Source organism: Pagrus major, chromosome 8 (assembly GCF_040436345.1).
Source record: "Pagrus major chromosome 8, Pma_NU_1.0".
Classification (NCBI taxonomy): Eukaryota; Metazoa; Chordata; class Actinopteri; order Spariformes; family Sparidae; genus Pagrus; species Pagrus major.
In genome coordinates this window covers 8,447,837-8,465,880 of record NC_133222.1, presented here as the reverse complement: position 1 = coordinate 8,465,880, position 18,044 = coordinate 8,447,837, and the positions used below count along the sequence as shown (strand labels likewise).

The window sequence follows — 18,044 nt, the reverse complement described above, 5'->3', positions numbered from 1 at the left end:
GTTTACCTCCTCGTGAAATAGTTTTCGGTAAATTAAACATTTTATAATGTAGATGGTGATTCCATCCCATAAGCAAGCTGTCATTGTGACACAAGTGACAGATTTTTTTTATAGCCTCCGAAAAATGTGTCCTTTCTTAGCTTCACAATATGACTGACAGTGGCCAGACACTGCAGGGCTGAATATGACACCGCATATTGCCAGATATTTGCAGATTAACACTTCAGTCAGACAGTCAGAGGTGTCAGGAAACAAACTAAAATAGGAACTATTGTCTAATTCTCTTTGATAATGAAAAGAGAATGAACACATATTTGATCTTCTCTCTCTAAAGCCTCTCCCTGGATGGATGCACGTAAGACCCCCAGTAAAATCGACCTGTACGACGTCCGCAGGAGGCCGTGGTAAGAAAACTGCAAGAAAAACTGCCTGAAGCATAACATTTATTCAATGTTGGTCAGAATTCAAGCCACATTTTTATTTTATTTTATGCATTTAGGTGTGTTTTAGACTGTTTCCATTTATATCATTGTTTTGTTTGGTCATTTAAATGATTGAATCTTCTAGGTATAGTAACTTTATAAAGGCCTGGATGATCATTCATTAACATTGTCCCCAGCATTGTATAATCACTGTAAAATGGAGTTTAAAGGGGCTCTATGTAACAATTTATAGTAATTTACATGTGTTAATTGCTTTCTTATTGGCCACGTGTGAGCAGATTGCAATGTGGCATGAAAAATGAGACCTTCCTCGCCTCCTTACGTTGCCCAAACAAGCCGGTGAAGGATTTGCTTAAGTTGTTTAATGCCACTGGACTGTGGAATTTCTTGTGAAGGACTTGGGGAGGATTTCCAGGGACAGGGATGTCCAACGGAAGTGACTTAATGCACTTTCTGGCCTGCCTTGTCTCAGTGCCTTGCTCCGCTGACAGAGAGCAACAGTGGCTAACGTTAGTTTAGAAAAGGAGTCTGATAACATAAGCAAATGACCAGCTTCCTGCACGAAACAGGAGCTCCACGGAGCCCCTTTAAAGCTCCTGAAAAAGGTAGCGAGTAGACTTTGAGTTGAGGGGTTTTCATGATGGAGTGCATCATGATTAAAGTAAATAATCAGGTTAATGATTGGTCAGAGTGTGTGTGACTTAGATAAGCTTCTCTTCTATTAATTTGTGCCCATATAGGTACATTCAAGGAGCTGCCTCACCCAAAGACATGCTAATCCTCGTGGATGCGTAAGTCACTTTCTAACCTCATTGATCCGTAACCTCCTCGCATCAGTCATGATTTCCCCTGATTATGATACATGCCCTCCTCCTGCCACATAATGTAATGCATTTCCCAAAGCAGACACATTTCTAATTACATTGAGTAAAATCTCACAGGACGTGAACTGAGCTGACAGATTGCAGTGAGAAGCTCTCAGGTATTATGTTGTTGTTGCTGTCGTTGCTGCAGAAGCGGGAGCGTGTCGGGCTTGACTCTCAAACTGATCAGGACCTCCGTCAGCGAGATGCTGGAGACTCTGTCTGATGACGACTACGTCAATGTAGTTTATGTGAGTATTAAACCCTCCACTTGCTGAACGTCGGGCGGTCTGTTTGTGTGAGGCGACGGGGGGGCACGATGCACGCTGAGCGGAGGGACAGAGTGACGGGCTGATTCAGAATGTGCGTATGAATGGGCTCGTTTGTTTACACGCCCATTCATGCGCCTCTAGATGCATTTGAATGGAGATACACACAAATGCAATGTACAGTGTACATGTGCACACACACACACACACACACACACACACACACACACACACAAGAGAGAGACGGAGAGATGGATGACAGGTAATGAAATATGGATTTCTCTCAGGTCTGGCCACCCTGAAAAAGACCTTTAATGAAATACCCACTGCTCTATTTGGTGTACAGGATTAAAACTCTGCACTACATGCCCCCACCCCACCTCCTTACCCACGTGTGTGTATGTGTGCACATTCCCACCGATCCTAAAGGTATTACAGCTGCACCTCTGACGGGGCTGAACCCTGGGAAACACTCATTCATCACCCCCTCGATTTCTCAATCACCCTTTCCCTCCATCATTGAGTGTCAGCATTCCCCCATACACCTTGATTCATCTCTTTGTGTCACTGCATGATCTCCCTGCGCACTGTACGCCCCACTCCTCCTCTATACACAATACCGCAACTTTGCTCCTTTTACCGGCCCCACTCTCTCTCCCTTCATTCCTACTTTTCCCGCCCACCAATCACTTCCATCGCTCTCCCCCTACACCGTTTCATTCTCTGACCATCTATTCTGGGCCTTCCACACTTGTGATTACACTCAGAAAAGAGCCAATCAGGAGACTGCGTGATGCGTAGATGGGTGCCTGTGGAGGTGTTTATTGAGATGGGTCTTTATAGAGATTGGAGCCGTCTTCGTTTTCCTTGCACAAAGACAGCCATTCAGAGTCTGTTTCCTCTCTCCGGGGACCCTTTGTCTTGGGCACAATGTATTCTGTTTCACGGTGGACTTGTGATTCTGCAAAGATGTGCAATTATCGGAATCTGTCGGGGAGCTCTGTGTGTGTGTGTGTGTGTGTGTGTGTGTGTGTGTCTTAGAAAGTGAGACAGAGCGAGAGCGATTAGTTCAAAAAGTTCAACTCAGTTTTGACTCAGAACTTCTTTTCGTCTGTTTAAATTGTTCTCCTCCTCTCCTCCTGTAGCGATGTGGGTGTAATGCATTAGTGGTTCAAGGACAGTGCAAGGCACTCAGGGCTAAAAGGATAATTCATTACATAAAATTTACATTGTACAGAATGTCATGTTTATATATTTCTATTGGTTGCAACAACATCATCCTTACTAAATCTTGGAATACAGAGACATTGCTGGTGCTTTTCCTGGTCCTGTTTTCCTGCCTCAACACACCTGATTCAAACAAATGGACTTGATGATGAGCTGATCACTTGAATCATGGCAATTTATTTCAGCAAAACAACATGATGGCGATCTGACAAGTGTTATGTGCAGTTTAACACAGGCCATGCCAAAACTTAAAGGTCCCATATTATACTGTTTTTCATCAATTTCACACAGCTGCCAGAGGTCCAACAACACTGTATTAGAAATGTATTGCCCCAAACCCATCCTGGTCCTGAATTTCAGCTGTCTGAAAGTCGCTCAGGTGAGCTCCACTGAGAGCAGGCTGTTTCTGTGCCTGCACCTTTAATGCTAATGAGCTCCGTCCTGCTACACGCGCCTCTCAGGGAGAGGATGCCGCTGACGCTAGCGGTAGCATGTGCTAATGTTTACGGTGGATGTGTCGCTATGGCTCGCCGAGATGCTGTCGTTCAACCACACCAGTTTGACCCAGAATCGGACCCAGAATGAGAGGCTCAGAAAGATACAGACTCTGCGGCTGCAGCAGGACTCCCCAACACAACCACCCGGCTCCCATCCCCCACTGACCTGCAACAGGTAACATCTAAAAACAGCTAGCGAAAGCTGTGTTTGTCTCCAACACAGTCTCCAAACTCTTGAACACTGTTCGCATAGTCTCTGTCTCCAGTCTGCACATGTTTCCAGACTTTTTACTGTGACAACCGAGCTCCCTCGTTATATTATTAACATTAAACTCGCTTCAAACGCCGTTGCATAGTGGACCGAAGCGGAGCTAGCTAGTTAGCCAATGTCAAGCTGACGTCACCATACTCGTAGGCAACTGTAAACACTATCAACACGTGGCCACACTTACCTGTGGCTCCGGTGCAGTTGCTGGGTCCCGTATGGTTGGGACTGATCCTTTTACGAGGGTCAGTGTCGAGGCAAAGCCAGCTTTGTACTGACCCTCGTTACTGAAGCAGTCTGATGTGAAGTGGTTAGCACACACAAACAGACTTACAGGAACCGCAGCCGGCACGTTGTTGTTAAAAATGAAAGGCAGCCACTGTCTCTTCTGTTCTTCTGTAGCTGGGACAGAATATAGGCACTTATGTTGATTTTTAGCACCAACAACAGAGCAATTTGCGTGTCGAGTTTGAGCGACGACATTGCGAAACACTGCTATCTTACCGCCGGACACACCGACCTTCACCTCGGGGATGAACGCCCCCCTCTCGGACATCTCCGGGGAGAGGGGGGGAGTGTTTTCGGCCTATGAAAATCCCTCCTGTCGTGACGTAACGAAAGGAGCTGAACCTGAACAGCCTGTAGGAGCCCCGTTTTACCAGCGGGTGGGCTGCAGAGACCATGCAGGACTCGTTTGCTTTCCTCATCCTGGGAGTTGGTAGGCTCAGGGAGGCTGATGGCAATGAGCTTCCAAGTGCAGCCACTGTGGGAGTTTGCTGAAAGACCATTTTCTGACAATTTGCCTGGCAATCATAGATTATACAAACCTTCTGCCTTGAAGGTATATTAGAGCTAGTTAAACCAATGCAAATATTAGCGTAAAAAGTCCAAGGTTAACGCATGGACATGATTACTTCAGAAAGCCCGTAGACCCACTGACAATGACGGTGTCCTTGGGTGAGTTGCGTGTATCTTTATGCGTGGTGGGCCTACCAAGGCTGGTTGTTGTTGTCGTCTCATGCACATAAAATAATGAAAACTAATTCTATATGGGGCCCAAGAATGAATTGAAATGTGGGACACATTGTATCTCATGCAGACACAATAACATGTCAAGTACTCGAAAACCCGGCCTGATGTGTTTTTTTTCCTCTCTGTGGCCCCCTCAGGGCTCAGTGCTAGTCTTTTCCTGTACAGGACAACTGTGGGCGTGCACAGCTATGGCAAGTACAGTAGGTCAAAGTTGATCCATAGAGGTCTGTAACTTCTGATGGATGTTTACAACAGACAGTTTGAGTCGTAAGTGTCCTGTTCACTTTTCTCTTACAAGTATGGTCAACCTGGTTTGTTTGCAGCCTGTACGATCATGCGATCCCTCGTATTTTTTGCTCCATCTTTTCTCTCTTTTCTTTGCCATATTGCCCTTCCAGATCTTAACAGTGTAACTTGGTGTCCATTAATTGCTTTGACAAAACTCATTAGTCATTTCTCTGTCACCCTTTCTCTCTCTACCTTTTTCTTTCTGACATTGACTCACTTACTCATGCACATCCACACGCACACATGCACAGCGCCCTATGTCTGGCCCTAAGGGTGTTGTAACCTGACACTAAATCATTAATCTCTGATATTACCCATAAATCCCTCCTCATTAACAGTAGCCCAGGGACTAAGTTGGCATTTGGTCATGGAAGATGCTCGCACACTTCCTCGGCAGCCGCGGCAGGTCAGAGGAATGCTGATGGCTGTTCCTTTCCGCTCATTCTTCCCCTCTCTGTCCTCACCCTCCCCATTTCTTTTCTCGCTTGTGTTCTCGCCTCTCCTCTCCTCACCCTCCCACCTCACTGAGCCTCCGTCACTTTCATCCGGCCTGCTCAGCCGTGTGTTAGCCGGTGTCAGTGCTGTTAGCTAGCGTCAGTCCAGTGGGCAAGGCGGAGCACCAAACCAGAGCAGGAGAGTGTCCTGCGGGATTAGAGCTTGACGATTAGCCTTCTCTCTTGTGTCATCGCTAATCCATTCCCAAAGCCTGGACCATCACACACACACACACACACACACACACACACACACACACACACACACACACACAACAGAGCTGTTGTAATAGGATCACAGGGGAACAGTGGAATTTATAGTAGATTGTATTCACATTTGTGTTCAAGGCCAGTAACACAATATTACAAAGAAGACTCTTACAATAGTTGTTTTTTTTCCCATTTATATCACACTGGGCTTATCTACTTATATCTCTCTAATCAGAATATGATCGATGTGTCACATACACTACGTGAGCTCATTATTTTCTGTATATCACGCGCCGTCTCAATTTTACCGCTTTTAAGTGCTGTATTCACACCCTCCCCCTCCTCTTTTTCCGTCCTCTTCCTGTCACTTTCCGCTCCTCACCCTCCCACATTCCCGTCTCACCTTCCTCACTTCTCCTTTTAATAGATTAGGTGATAAAAGATCTCCGACTGCTCTACGGGGGCAATTACGTGAACTTGTGTCTGTGTGTGTGAATGTGAGTTTGTGCGTGTTTATGTCCCGTAGCCTTGATCCGGTCCTTTTTGTCGAACCGCAGCTGTCATCACTTTGCCTTTCAGTCCGGCAGAGATGTGTGTGTCTGTTATTGTCAATCTGAAGGGAACTTCAAGGCTATCAGGCTCATTGGAAATACACCCACACACATGCAGTCAGGTCTCTTTTTGCCTCCTTTCTTGTCGGTGTAGATCAGTGTTTCCAGCCTCCCTATTGGCCGTCTCACAGAGACACATTGATTAGTCGAGATCGATGAGGTGCAGTATTGTTTTAGAAGAGTTCTGCAACACAATAGCTGTGCTGGTTTACGACCCTGCTGTCCCATGTCCTTTATATATTAGATTGTATTATATGATTTATTCTGTCGTTTCTACTTATTGCCATTCGGAGCTCTTTGAATCTTTCCTTTCTGTTCACTCCTGGACAATCCGAAAGCTTCCGTTCATTTAACAGTGAAAATACAGACCATCTGTTAGACCTGGAGCACAGCTCAGTGTCGAAGGAAGCAGGCTTTTTTGCTGTATGCTGGGCGGAGTGTGTGCATATGTGTGCTGAGGTGTGGAAGTGAGGAGGTCTCACCTTTTAAAAAAAGATGGTGTTGCTGCCTAACCTTGTTCTTATATAGTAGAATCTTGTTTCCATGGGTACCAAATCGTTGAGCTCATGGAGGATGTGAAGCAATTAGTGGGGCTTGATGAATGTGTCTGTTTACCGCTGCTTGATAACAGCCAAGGCCAGGTGGGAGTGTTTGTGTGCGTGTCTGTGCTGCATTCGTACCAATTGTTTCAGACTCACACATGTTGTATGAATAATTTGTGGGTCCTAACTCCTTGCGTCTGCTGCCTCCCAGTTTAACACCTTGGTGAAGAAGACGGCGTGCTTCGAACATCTGGTCCAAGCCAACGTGAGGAACAAGAAGCTGCTGAAGGATGCCGTACAGAACATCACAGCCAAAGGAATTACAAACTACACGAAAGGCTTTGAGTTTGCTTTCAAGCAGCTCTCTGCGGTAAGATAAAAGTTTCGTCTTTCAGGTAATGAAAAAACATGTCATTTTTTCTCTGTAACAGTGCAAAAAGAGGCTCAGAGCAAGTTTTGAATGAATGTTACCTTTGATGCCTCCATATTTCCACCAGCAGCAGAGCTTTGTCTTTCACTGCCATCTGCTGGTCGAATGTGTTACATCGTCTCAATTGTCCAGACAGTGAAAGAAATATTAGACTGTTACAGATGAATGACTACACTGAAGCATCATCCTTCAGCGGGGTTATGGTGCAGTACCACTTGACGTGATATATGTGATAAACTCTGAACTTTGCCGTCCACAGAATTATATTGATACAGTAGATAAACATATGTGGCAGAATCAGGTATGATTTGATCAGAACATTGTTAGCAGTTCTTCGAAGCTGACTGAACTAACAATGGTGGTAACTATGGTACTAGATGCCGCAGGCTCATCCAAATCAAAAAGTCCTATTCTCTGGAGATGAATGTGTCTGAGATGGAAATAAAAAAGGAAAGTTCTAGAGGTCACCGAAGATAATTGGGTTCATTATCCTGGGATCGTGCATATTTGCAGCAGAATATTGCTTTTTCCATTACCTGGGCGAAAAATTTAATTTCACATAAGATGATCCTGATGTTTTTTCTTTGACTAGACTAATGTGAGCAGAGCAAACTGCAACAAGATCATCATGCTGTTTACTGATGGAGGAGAGGAAAGAGCTCAGGCTATACTGGAGAAGTACAATGCTGACAAAAAGGTATGTTGGTCACACACACACACACACACACACACACACACACACACAGTGTTTGCTTTTATCTATGTGGGTGTGCTCCCCTTGTAGTTTTTATTAGACTCAGCTTTTTGGAGCTCCCTTTGGGTTGCAACTTCCGTGTGCATGTCCTTACTACCCAAAAGTTTATGCAGATGAGGTTTTTTTGCATAATGTGTGAAACAAAGTCCTTTTCACATACACACACTCATACACAGATCAAGTGCACAAGCACAAGGTTGAGGATGGGAGCAGATTGCACACACACTTCATCATGACGTTACAACCCGGCTCAGACGGGAGACCACACGAAGGCAAATCTAAATGGATGCAAACACAAGCATAATAAAACCCTGCTGGCTGGGAGCACAGCAGACAGAGAGAGAAAGAGGGAGGTATCCAGCCCTCTTATATCAGGTACAGCAATCAGAGGAAGTGACTTCAGGTGGGACTCATTCTTCTGACACTCAAATCAGGAGCAGGTGAAAACAAACAAAAAAAAAATCTACTATCCAAAATGAATCGTCTGTTCAACACAATATTCAGACTATATAATAACATCACAGTAGAAACAAGACAAACACTGACTGACTTAAATTAATGTTGAATGAAATTATTGAAGTATATCACTTATGCTACCAGAATTATAAAGAACCTTTTCTAATTGTAAGAGGTTATGTGTTGATAATTGTTGTTAAATTGAATCTCATGCTGCAGGTGAGGATCTTCACTTTCTCAGTAGGTCAGCACAACTATGATAAAGGACCCATTCAGTGGATGGCCTGTTCCAACAAAGGTACAGCACAACTGTTATCATTTTCTTACAATCCTTGCATTAGATGAAGTTGTACTTGCTCGATACTGGTAGTGATTTCAAATACGTTTGACATTTTGTTTCAACCTACTCAGCGGGGTTTCGGGTGGTATGAAACATTAAGTACAAGAATGTTGAAAGAAGACAGGGTGGTGATGTGATAATGAACATCGTTTTAGAAGCAGTGGAGCTACCTCCAAGCCTCCTTTGTCTTCTTCCCCGCTGAAAGGTCCTTGGCCGGAAACATTAGCAGCTCAAACAGTGATGACTGCACTTTAATCTCCCTGAGGAAGAATGGGGATAAAATGTTTAAGTGGTTAATGATAGATGAATCAGTAGAGAATCCCTTCACACATCCACAAGTAAAAAGTCTGGATATAGTGATACTGTAGGCTAAGCTAAAGATGCTGTGTATGTCCTGCTGTTGTTATGTTATCATTGAGTGACTGCAGCATTGGGTTTTGGCTACATTTATCCAGGTTACTTCTATGAGATTCCTTCCATCGGAGCCATCAGAATAAACACACAGGTTAGAGCGTGATTTATTATTTTTCACAACAGTCACTGAGAATCTGCCAGCACAGAAGCAATAACATGGAAAATATGCTGTTTGTCCAATTTAGGAGTACCTGGATGTCCTGGGAAGACCAATGGTTCTGGCTGACAAGCAGGCCAAACAAGTCCAGTGGACCAACGTATACCTCGATGCTCTGGTACGGCAATTTGGTGTTATTTATTTTACAAGTAAAATGTGAAATATGTAAGAATTGGCCACCTGTCGAATTTATACCCAAAACAAACATGGGGCAGCATATAACCACTAACCGCTTACTGCTGCTAACTGTAGCTTCCATTAGCAAGTTAGCTCAGTAAGCCGTGCAGCTAGCAATCCAGACTGGATTCTTACATAATTCACCTTTAAATAACACAGCACAATTGTTCCTGCCATGTTACTATAACTTGATGAGATTACTGATATGAATGGTGCTTTCGCTTGACTCTCCATCAGGAACTGGGTCTGGTCATCACCGGGACGCTTCCTGTCTTCAATAAAACAAAGACCAAAGACGACAGGAACGGCGAGGTGCAGTACATAAAGGCTCGAACACACAATGGCTGGAGTCAGCAGAAGCAGGACCTGATGAAAATACATTTCACCTCATCTTTTTCTCTTACACTTTCCTCGCAGCACCAGAATCAGTTGATTCTCGGCGTAATGGGGATTGACGTGTCTCTGGATGACATCAAGAAGCTCACGCCACGCTTCACAGTGAGTTCAACACCCATATGTGATCACATAAACACAGACTAATACATTTCTCAAACCCAGGTTTTGTGACATGCCCAGCTGTAAAGACAGAGTTTTCCATCTGGTGCAATTAGTGAGTGATGTGAGTCCATCAGATAAATAATGTCTATATGAAAATAATGCCTTTGTCATTAATTACAGCCCCTGTGGTACACGTCGTCATTTTTTGGGGGACCACTGAGACCCGTTTTTGACACACTTTTTGACAGTCATTAACAGCTGTCTTGCCATTACACTGTGTTTACTGCCATCATGTGGTTTTCGAGACAAAAAATTAAATGTCCTTCTCCTCTGTCGATCTCCAGATCGGTCCAAACGGATACTACTTTGCCATCGATCCCAACGGATACGTCCTGCTGCATCCAAACCTCCAGCCCAAGGTACGACATCCGGCCCTATGCATCACTTCATGTGGCTCCTGTCTCGAAGCTTTATATTATATTCTGACTATTCCACATGGTTGCACAATAACTGCTTGCACTCCGTGAATAATATGCAGTCTAGCAGATGGCGGAGGCCCTTTTCAAACTTTTCCATGTGCCGTCACCTCATCAATCTTTATAAAGAGAAATCATTCCCCGGTTAGAGAAGGACTTGATATCATCAGCCCTCGGATGTCGGCTAGAAGGTCACTCATTACCATGCGAGATAAAATAGATATGTAGGCTTGGCAGCGAACTGGCATATATGTTTAAGAATGAAGGATAGGAAGAGGCACTGTGGCATAAAGAAGAGAAAATGTGTTTAGTAGCACACCTCAGAATATAATTTCATTTGTTCCACCATGGGGATAAATCACGCTACTGCGGTTTGTATTTTCTTATATATGTTGTTTATTTTAAGATAAAAATCAATATGGTTCTTTTTAGGATAACCTTTAACACTTAACACTTTTGATTTGATGACAATATCTTTTTCACAACAAGGCTTAAAGTTGAAGTTAGACCAAAATATCCACCAACGAAGCCTCAAGTGGTAAAATGTCACTAATCATATGCTGCCCATCCCGATGAGCCAAAGGCCCAGAGCAGTCTTACATTTCCTCAAATAAATTCAGCAGGATTCACAGCCGCCGGCAGGTATTATGCAAGATACGAAAAAATTAGCCGTGACCCCACAAGAGGTTCCAACCCACTGCCTTCAGCCCGAGGCAAACAGGCTCTGACAGGCAGTGACCGTTAGCTGCCCAGGACCGAGTTCTGTGTTTGGTGTCAAGATGTTCAGAGCGGCACCTCCCCTGGATCCTTTGGGACAAACACTTACATCCAATTCATCAAGCCACAGCTCTCCACAGTCTAATACATCTAGACAAACACTTATGGATCCAATTATTTTAATTTTCAGTTTAATAGGTTTTATTAGTGTGGTAATTCACATGTCAAAGCACGATAAATCAAGGGCTGGTGTATAACTATGACTCAAGGCTACTGGAAGTTACATGAAAAGACTTGTTACTCATACGCAAACTGTGGTGACTTCTGGTATGTAATGTAAGAAGATAATGATTACTGGGCATGTATAATATTTATTAATGTCTATATGTTTATGTCCTTCTTGTTTAAGATTTTAAAGCAGTGGTTAGAGATATTGCAAAGCTGCATATTCTTCCTCTCTCCCTGGACTAAAGGGGACTTCCCTCTTGTTTTTGCCATCTCTTAATCTTTTCACCCAGACTGGAACACTTAACTCTGGTCAACACTAAAATTGTGTGTGTGTGTGTGTGTGTGTGTGTGTGTGTGTGTGTGTGTGTGTTTAGATATACTTTTCAACATGGTCGCTGTGTTTCAGCTGGAAGTGACACTTGTATATTGAAAACCATGTTTTTCTTCGATGGCCTTTGAGAACCCCGCCACCACCATCACACACACACAAACACCCACAGTGACATTTTTGAAACACCAAAATGCATCACTGTACATCTCTTCACTGCTTTCCTAGAAAAGGATTCGTAACAGGAAGCTCAGGCTCAGTAATAAGTATGCTGTCACTTTTCACGAGGTGAGACAAAGAAGAAGTAATGTAGATTGCAGAAGTAGTTCCTAATGTGGAGTTTTCCGTATTGTAGTTGCATAAATGTAATTTTCCACAGATGTAGTAGCAGTCACTGTCTTTGGACCTACAACCCTCCTGTATGAGTTCCCCCAAACTGAAGTGATAGTATAATCTTACATTGCTTGTAGTGATCTAGTGGTCTGGTCATGGAAATTCAAATCTAAATATGTGATGTTTATGTTTTATAATTGTGAACATGCATTTGTGTGAGGATATTTTGTGACAGGGTTGATACTGAGAGAAATTCTGATAATCAGGGTCATTCGATGATTCACCATTAAAAGTGCAATATGTAAGAAATTTGTTGTAAACATTCCAAACGTCTACAAAGACGTAGAAACATTATGACATGGTCTATGTATTGTATCGCAAAGCATGTTCAGCATGCTAATCAGCTAGCCCCAGCCCATCCTGATCCAAAGCTCCTGTGCTAGCACAGTGAACACCAACACTTCCTTAGTGCTTCATGCTCCCAGTCTGGACTGCTGGCTGTGCGGCTAACTGAGCTAACAGCAGTTACAGTCGCCAGCAGTTAGTGGTGACTTTCCATCCATGGTTGCCCTCCAGCTGTTTTTTTGAGTATGAATTCAACAGGTTTAATTCTTACATATTGCGCCATCAAGTATTTAAAATAGAAATATACTAAGGGTTGGAGAGGGGTCTGGCTGCAGACCTCTCGCGTCCGCGAGAGGTCTGCAGCCAGACACTCTTGAAGGGTTGACTTTGTACAAATGGTTTGCCTAACTGCAAAACATACTTGTTTTGGGTTGTAATTTTGTAGAGTAACTATTGCTGTGCAAATCAACAAGTCTTTTGTGTCCAGAAAAGTTGTCCATAGTTCTGCAGATGTTGCTTTCGCCAGCTTTTTCCATGCACATTTGGCAACAGCACTTACATTTTAGAAGTACAGCTAGCATAGGGGGGTAACAGCGAAAATACAGGTAGGTAAGAGGGTCGGCCTATTGTATTGTACTTCAGATTTCCTTTCAAAAGCATACAAAGCAATGTCAGCTGAGAGCAATCTTTGTGTTTCCACACACTCACACAGACACACACACAAGCATAAAAGCAATGTCAGAATTATCTCAGTGTACTGAAGCATTCAAGACAGACAGCTTCGCTATTATTATTTTTCCTCCCATCACTCTCTGTACTGTGTGTTTGTGTGTGTGTTTGAGGCTTAGAGGGCTGCCTGTCAATCACTCATTGTCTCATTGAATCAGCCGAATGGGAGATTGTGTGAATACTGATGGTGACCTTGGGCCCTTTAAACATCTCCCGTGGCTCACCTCTCTCTGTCTCAGCAGCGCATCTTTCTCTATTTGATTATGTTTGTACATTTTCCACAGTCACCACACAAATCTCCCCTGTTGCGGTCGCCTTTTTTATTTTGATCTCGCACCCCGGCTCACCTCGACAAATCTCAGCTGAGATACAGTATTCTCTCACTCTCGTTTCCTTTCTTTTAATCTTGTTGCTCCTCTTTTCCTCACTCCCCGTTTCTCATTTGATCTTTTTTCACTCACGCCATCCAGAGTTCCCGTTTCTGTTCTGCTCATATTCTCTCCTGTCTTTCTTGTGTTGTTGTTTGATGTTTCATTCTGTATCACCCAGTGTTATGCCTCTTGATCTTTTATTCTTTCTTTTCTCATTTTCATGTTGAGATGCTTCATCTTAATCATCCTCCTTTTGCTGCTCCGTTTCATTTCACTTACCATCAAATGTAAGGAACTCAACTCTGGCTCTTTAATTGATTGAGTATTTCATTAATTGAGTCTCTCGTCCGTGTGATTCAGCCTTTATCTACAAGTGGTGTATTTTTTGTTTGATTACTCATTCTCTTTGCATAGTTATTGATTTCAATAGTCACTGCTCGCACATGTCAGCGTAAAAAAACAAGAAACTATGTAGAGAACACTGTATCAAAACTAGCATGCCCTCACTGGATCACCCCATATGTTGAGTCACAGAGTGAACAAACGCTGTGGAGGACAGACTGGTATCAGATTGCATGTACTGCTGTTTTATAGAGAAGCACTAGATTACTACTACCATTTTATGCCACTATAAAGCCACTCAGACGTATAGGGTTTTTAAGAGAGGACATTAATAGGGTCCAGTGTCACTTTGTATCAAATCTGATTCAGCTGCGTCTCGTGTCACAGATATGTTGACAAAGCGCTGCCATATGGGACCCTCTATTTTTACGCCATGGATATGATGAGATGCATGTGTTTAGAAAAGGGTTGGCATCCCTCCTGAATTGAATGCAAAAGAACAATAATTAAGTCCACTGTATGCTATTCAATTGCAGTAAGATGCAGAGGTCTTTTTCCCCTCTGTGGCTGATTGCCATGGTAAGAACCCATCTCTGAATAACAATTGTAAAATGGTCCGCTGCATTTTATAACGTTTTACTTTATCAGCTCAGCAGGCTTTAGATGGATTGATATGAAAGACGGTTATTACATAATAAACTTCCAGCCAAACGACTTAGCCTAAAGTAAAAGGGTCCTTCTTTGTTTTGTTCACATCGATCCTGTTATGTGTCATCCGGTTTGATTTTTGTGTCCAGTATTCTTATATTATGTGTCACAGTTCAGACTGAAATATCATCCTTTCCGCAGAATCCTAAATTCCAGGAACCTGTGACGCTAGACTTCCTGGATGCCGAGCTGGAGAATGACATCAAAGTGGAGGTAAAGTGTGCAGATACATGGAAATCCGCCTGTCACACGCACAAAAGACACAGACACAAACACACTCAGATACACATTCAGCCAGGTATTCAGGTGCCAGATGTCTCGACTCGCCTCATAAAGCTATCATGATCAGTCCCCCACAAGTGATTTACTCAGTGTTCCCAACTTGTTTAGCATGAGGTTATGAGACAGAATGTTTTCAAATCAGCTGAAACACAGTGAATCCGTCTGTTTCGTCCCTATAGATCAGGAGAATGATGATTGATGGAGAGACAGGCGAGCGTACCATTCACACCCTGGTGAAAACTCAGGATGAGGTAAGAGGAAATACTGGAAGCAGCCCCACATATTATTCTAGAGTATGTTGGGGAACTTATATTTGATAGTCTCCTATCACGCTTCTGATCTACAGCTGCATATTTCAGTAATGCTGCAGAGAGGTTCTCAGGCATAGACAAACAGGCTGAAATAATATTTTCACTGCAACATTTCATCTACCAGATGAAGGAAAAAGTGAGCGTTATAGTAATATTAATATTCTGTTGTCACTAAACTAATTTGGCTAATTCCTGAACAAATGAACAAAGCAGTTACTTTGAATATTTATTATCCAACATTTGTCTTTCTCATTGCTTTGTTCTTTTTAGAGAATTTATTAAAAGATCTCTAAAAAAATGCAAACCTCTTACTTTTCGCTTGCTTTTCGTGTTCCTACATGTGTAAGTTGTCAAGCTCCTGCTACAAGAAAACTTTGTTCCCTGCTGTTTGCAGTAATTAAGGTCATCATGCAGCGAGGATCGCTAATAATATCCATCTACTGATATGAAGCGAAGAGAAACATAGAGAGAGAACCCAGCGATGCTGACTTTGTGCCAGACTTCCCTTTTTATTGGCTCGATTTTATACAAATGTTTTTAAAGGGGCACTGTGCAGTTCTGGAAACTCAGAATTGTGATATTTACAATATTAATGAGGTAATAATACAAACTCAGATATATTTATCTTTTCCATAACTGAATAAACAAGCTGTTCTCAGAGGAAAATAAGGTCCCCAGAATACAGTTTGAAGCTAGAAAGGTGGCAGGGTCCGCCAAATATAAACAAAAACAATATGTGTTGTCATTTAAGGTCAGTTTGTTTACTCAGTCATGAAAACAAACTACACAGTGCACCTTTAACTGCAATTTTCAGGCATTTTTTCTTTACCCTTGAAAATAAATACTGACACTAAACAATAAAAAAAATAGGAGCTATTGCATTAACATTACATAGCAATTCCTAATGCCATTTCCTGTGTGTCGTCTTTGGCAGAGGTACATAGACAGAGGAATCAGGACCTACACGTTTGCACCGGTTAATGGAACAGACTACAGGTGAGCCTTCTCAGCAATTTTGTAATATTTCTCTATGGTTTATTAAGCTGCCTCTGTGTCACTTCCAACAACTCACTAACAGCTGAGAGCACTCCAGTTGATGGAGGACACTACTTAAGCCAACAGGGGTCACTCTCCTGTTTCTTACACCAGGCTCTGCTTGATTAATGTGAAATACATTTAAGGGATATTTTCTGGATTTCACTGAAAATGCAGAAGGATGAAGGGAAACCTTGTTTAGTTGCGCATTCTGCTCTTTAGTGATATAAATCCCCCATAATCACATGCACTCTACCTAAAAACACTGTATTCACAAGTAAAAAAAAAATGTTCATCCGTCTGACTGTCTGTCTTTTTTTGCAGCCTGGCTCTTGTTCTGCCTAAATACAGTGAACACTTCATTCAAGCTAAGCTGGGGGACGACATGAAACAAGCTATGTGTGAGTATAGCGTCCACCCTCATGATAAACAGTGTGCAAACACATCAATCAGACCTGATTCTGCTGGTGCCTCACAGCCAACTCCCATGCATACTTTCTGCGGGTTGTACTCTGGAGTATCTCCACTTGTTTTGTATTACTTGTTCCTAGCTGGAGCCACAACCACTCCTTTGTATTTGCTGCTCAGATCAGCGGATCCCCACTGTGCTTTTCTTCTGTAGTGTAACCCACTGGTCAGTCGCCCTGCACTCCCACACACACTCCATCCACATGCTTTGCCTTCTCCCAGGCCCAGCCCGAGCGCTCGCTCTTTTGATCTTGTCTACATTTTGCTCCTCTCGTCTTCTTCACTCCCCTCTTCTGGCCCTCCCTCCGGCTGGGAAGAAGACTAAACCTCCTACACCTCCTCTCCCCGCTCATTATCGCCTCTCCTACCAAATGTTTTTTTCTTCTTCTTGTACTCCACCCTTATGTTACAATTCCGTCTCTCTACCTCTTCGTCCTTCAGTTCATCTTTTTTCCCCTTCGTTTTCTCGTGAGGTAACACGCTACCCGAAGTCGACAGACTTTACTTTGTTTTCTCTGTCTGTCTCCCTGTTTTCCTCCGTCTCTCTATCTAATCTGTAAACCTGTCCTCACCTCGTTCACTTTATTCCTCCTAAATTTCCTCTCCCCCTCCCCCTCCTCCCTTTTTCTTCAGCTTATTTCTCCCTCGCTCTGTTTGTGCTCTCAAGGCTGTCTCGCTGTGTGACACACTCTGGCTGCTTCCCCTAACAGCTCAGAACACAGCTAATAATCACAAGGACAAAACTCGTTCGTATATGCACATCCTGTCACTCTTCATAGACTTCTTTGCATTTTGATTCTGATGCAACTTATTCTCTCCTGTCTCCTCCTTCCACACTGGAATTTTACAGCTTCTTCTTGGGGCAAGTATATTCTGTGTCCTCTGTCTTCCTCTTGAAGTAGGATGCTCGTACAGTGCACAAGCATGTTTGTCCTTTATGTGTTTGCATGATTATATATGGATGGACGTAATGGATGCGAAGGATGGATGGATAGATGGATGGATGGATAATAATGCTTACCCATGACTTTATAGATGCAAGAGTGGATATTTGCTTTGATCAAGGGATATAATTAGACGGAGAACACCGGATTCAGCACATAACCATCTGGCTTTCGCGGATTTTTCTTATCTTTGATGTGCCGCCACAAAGCATAAACGGCTAATGGTGCAGTTATTCCAACAGATGAGATTTTGACTGAGTGTTTCAGCCTCTGTATCAGTCCCTCTCTGCCATAACGAGTCTGTCACCGCGCCATAAAGACTGTCAGAACGTTTACAGGCCTGTTAAAGAAAGTAACACACCATGCCTAGCTGCCGCAGACTGCTCCGATAGGGAGTTTGGGACTCTAAAGTTCTCCGTACAGCCGTATAGAGTTTCACAGTGGAGCCAGACCACCAATA

General features: G+C 43.2%; 1 protein-coding gene across 1 annotated transcript in view; it reads left to right on the top strand.

The window, feature by feature from the left end:
• LOC141001679 (voltage-dependent calcium channel subunit alpha-2/delta-1) overlaps positions 1 to 18,044 on the top strand; it is a 67,835-nt gene that overhangs the window by 32,700 nt on the left and 17,091 nt on the right. The window contains exons 8-22 of the mRNA XM_073472827.1: positions 335 to 404; positions 1,184 to 1,234; positions 1,458 to 1,557; positions 6,953 to 7,111; positions 7,764 to 7,868; positions 8,601 to 8,679; positions 9,177 to 9,226; positions 9,321 to 9,410; positions 9,707 to 9,781; positions 9,887 to 9,967; positions 10,312 to 10,386; positions 14,686 to 14,757; positions 15,006 to 15,077; positions 16,072 to 16,133; positions 16,497 to 16,573. Of these exons, the coding sequence (XP_073328928.1) occupies positions 335 to 404; positions 1,184 to 1,234; positions 1,458 to 1,557; positions 6,953 to 7,111; positions 7,764 to 7,868; positions 8,601 to 8,679; positions 9,177 to 9,226; positions 9,321 to 9,410; positions 9,707 to 9,781; positions 9,887 to 9,967; positions 10,312 to 10,386; positions 14,686 to 14,757; positions 15,006 to 15,077; positions 16,072 to 16,133; positions 16,497 to 16,573 (1,218 nt within the window). The remainder of the gene's footprint in view (positions 1 to 334; positions 405 to 1,183; positions 1,235 to 1,457; positions 1,558 to 6,952; positions 7,112 to 7,763; positions 7,869 to 8,600; positions 8,680 to 9,176; positions 9,227 to 9,320; positions 9,411 to 9,706; positions 9,782 to 9,886; positions 9,968 to 10,311; positions 10,387 to 14,685; positions 14,758 to 15,005; positions 15,078 to 16,071; positions 16,134 to 16,496; positions 16,574 to 18,044) is intronic.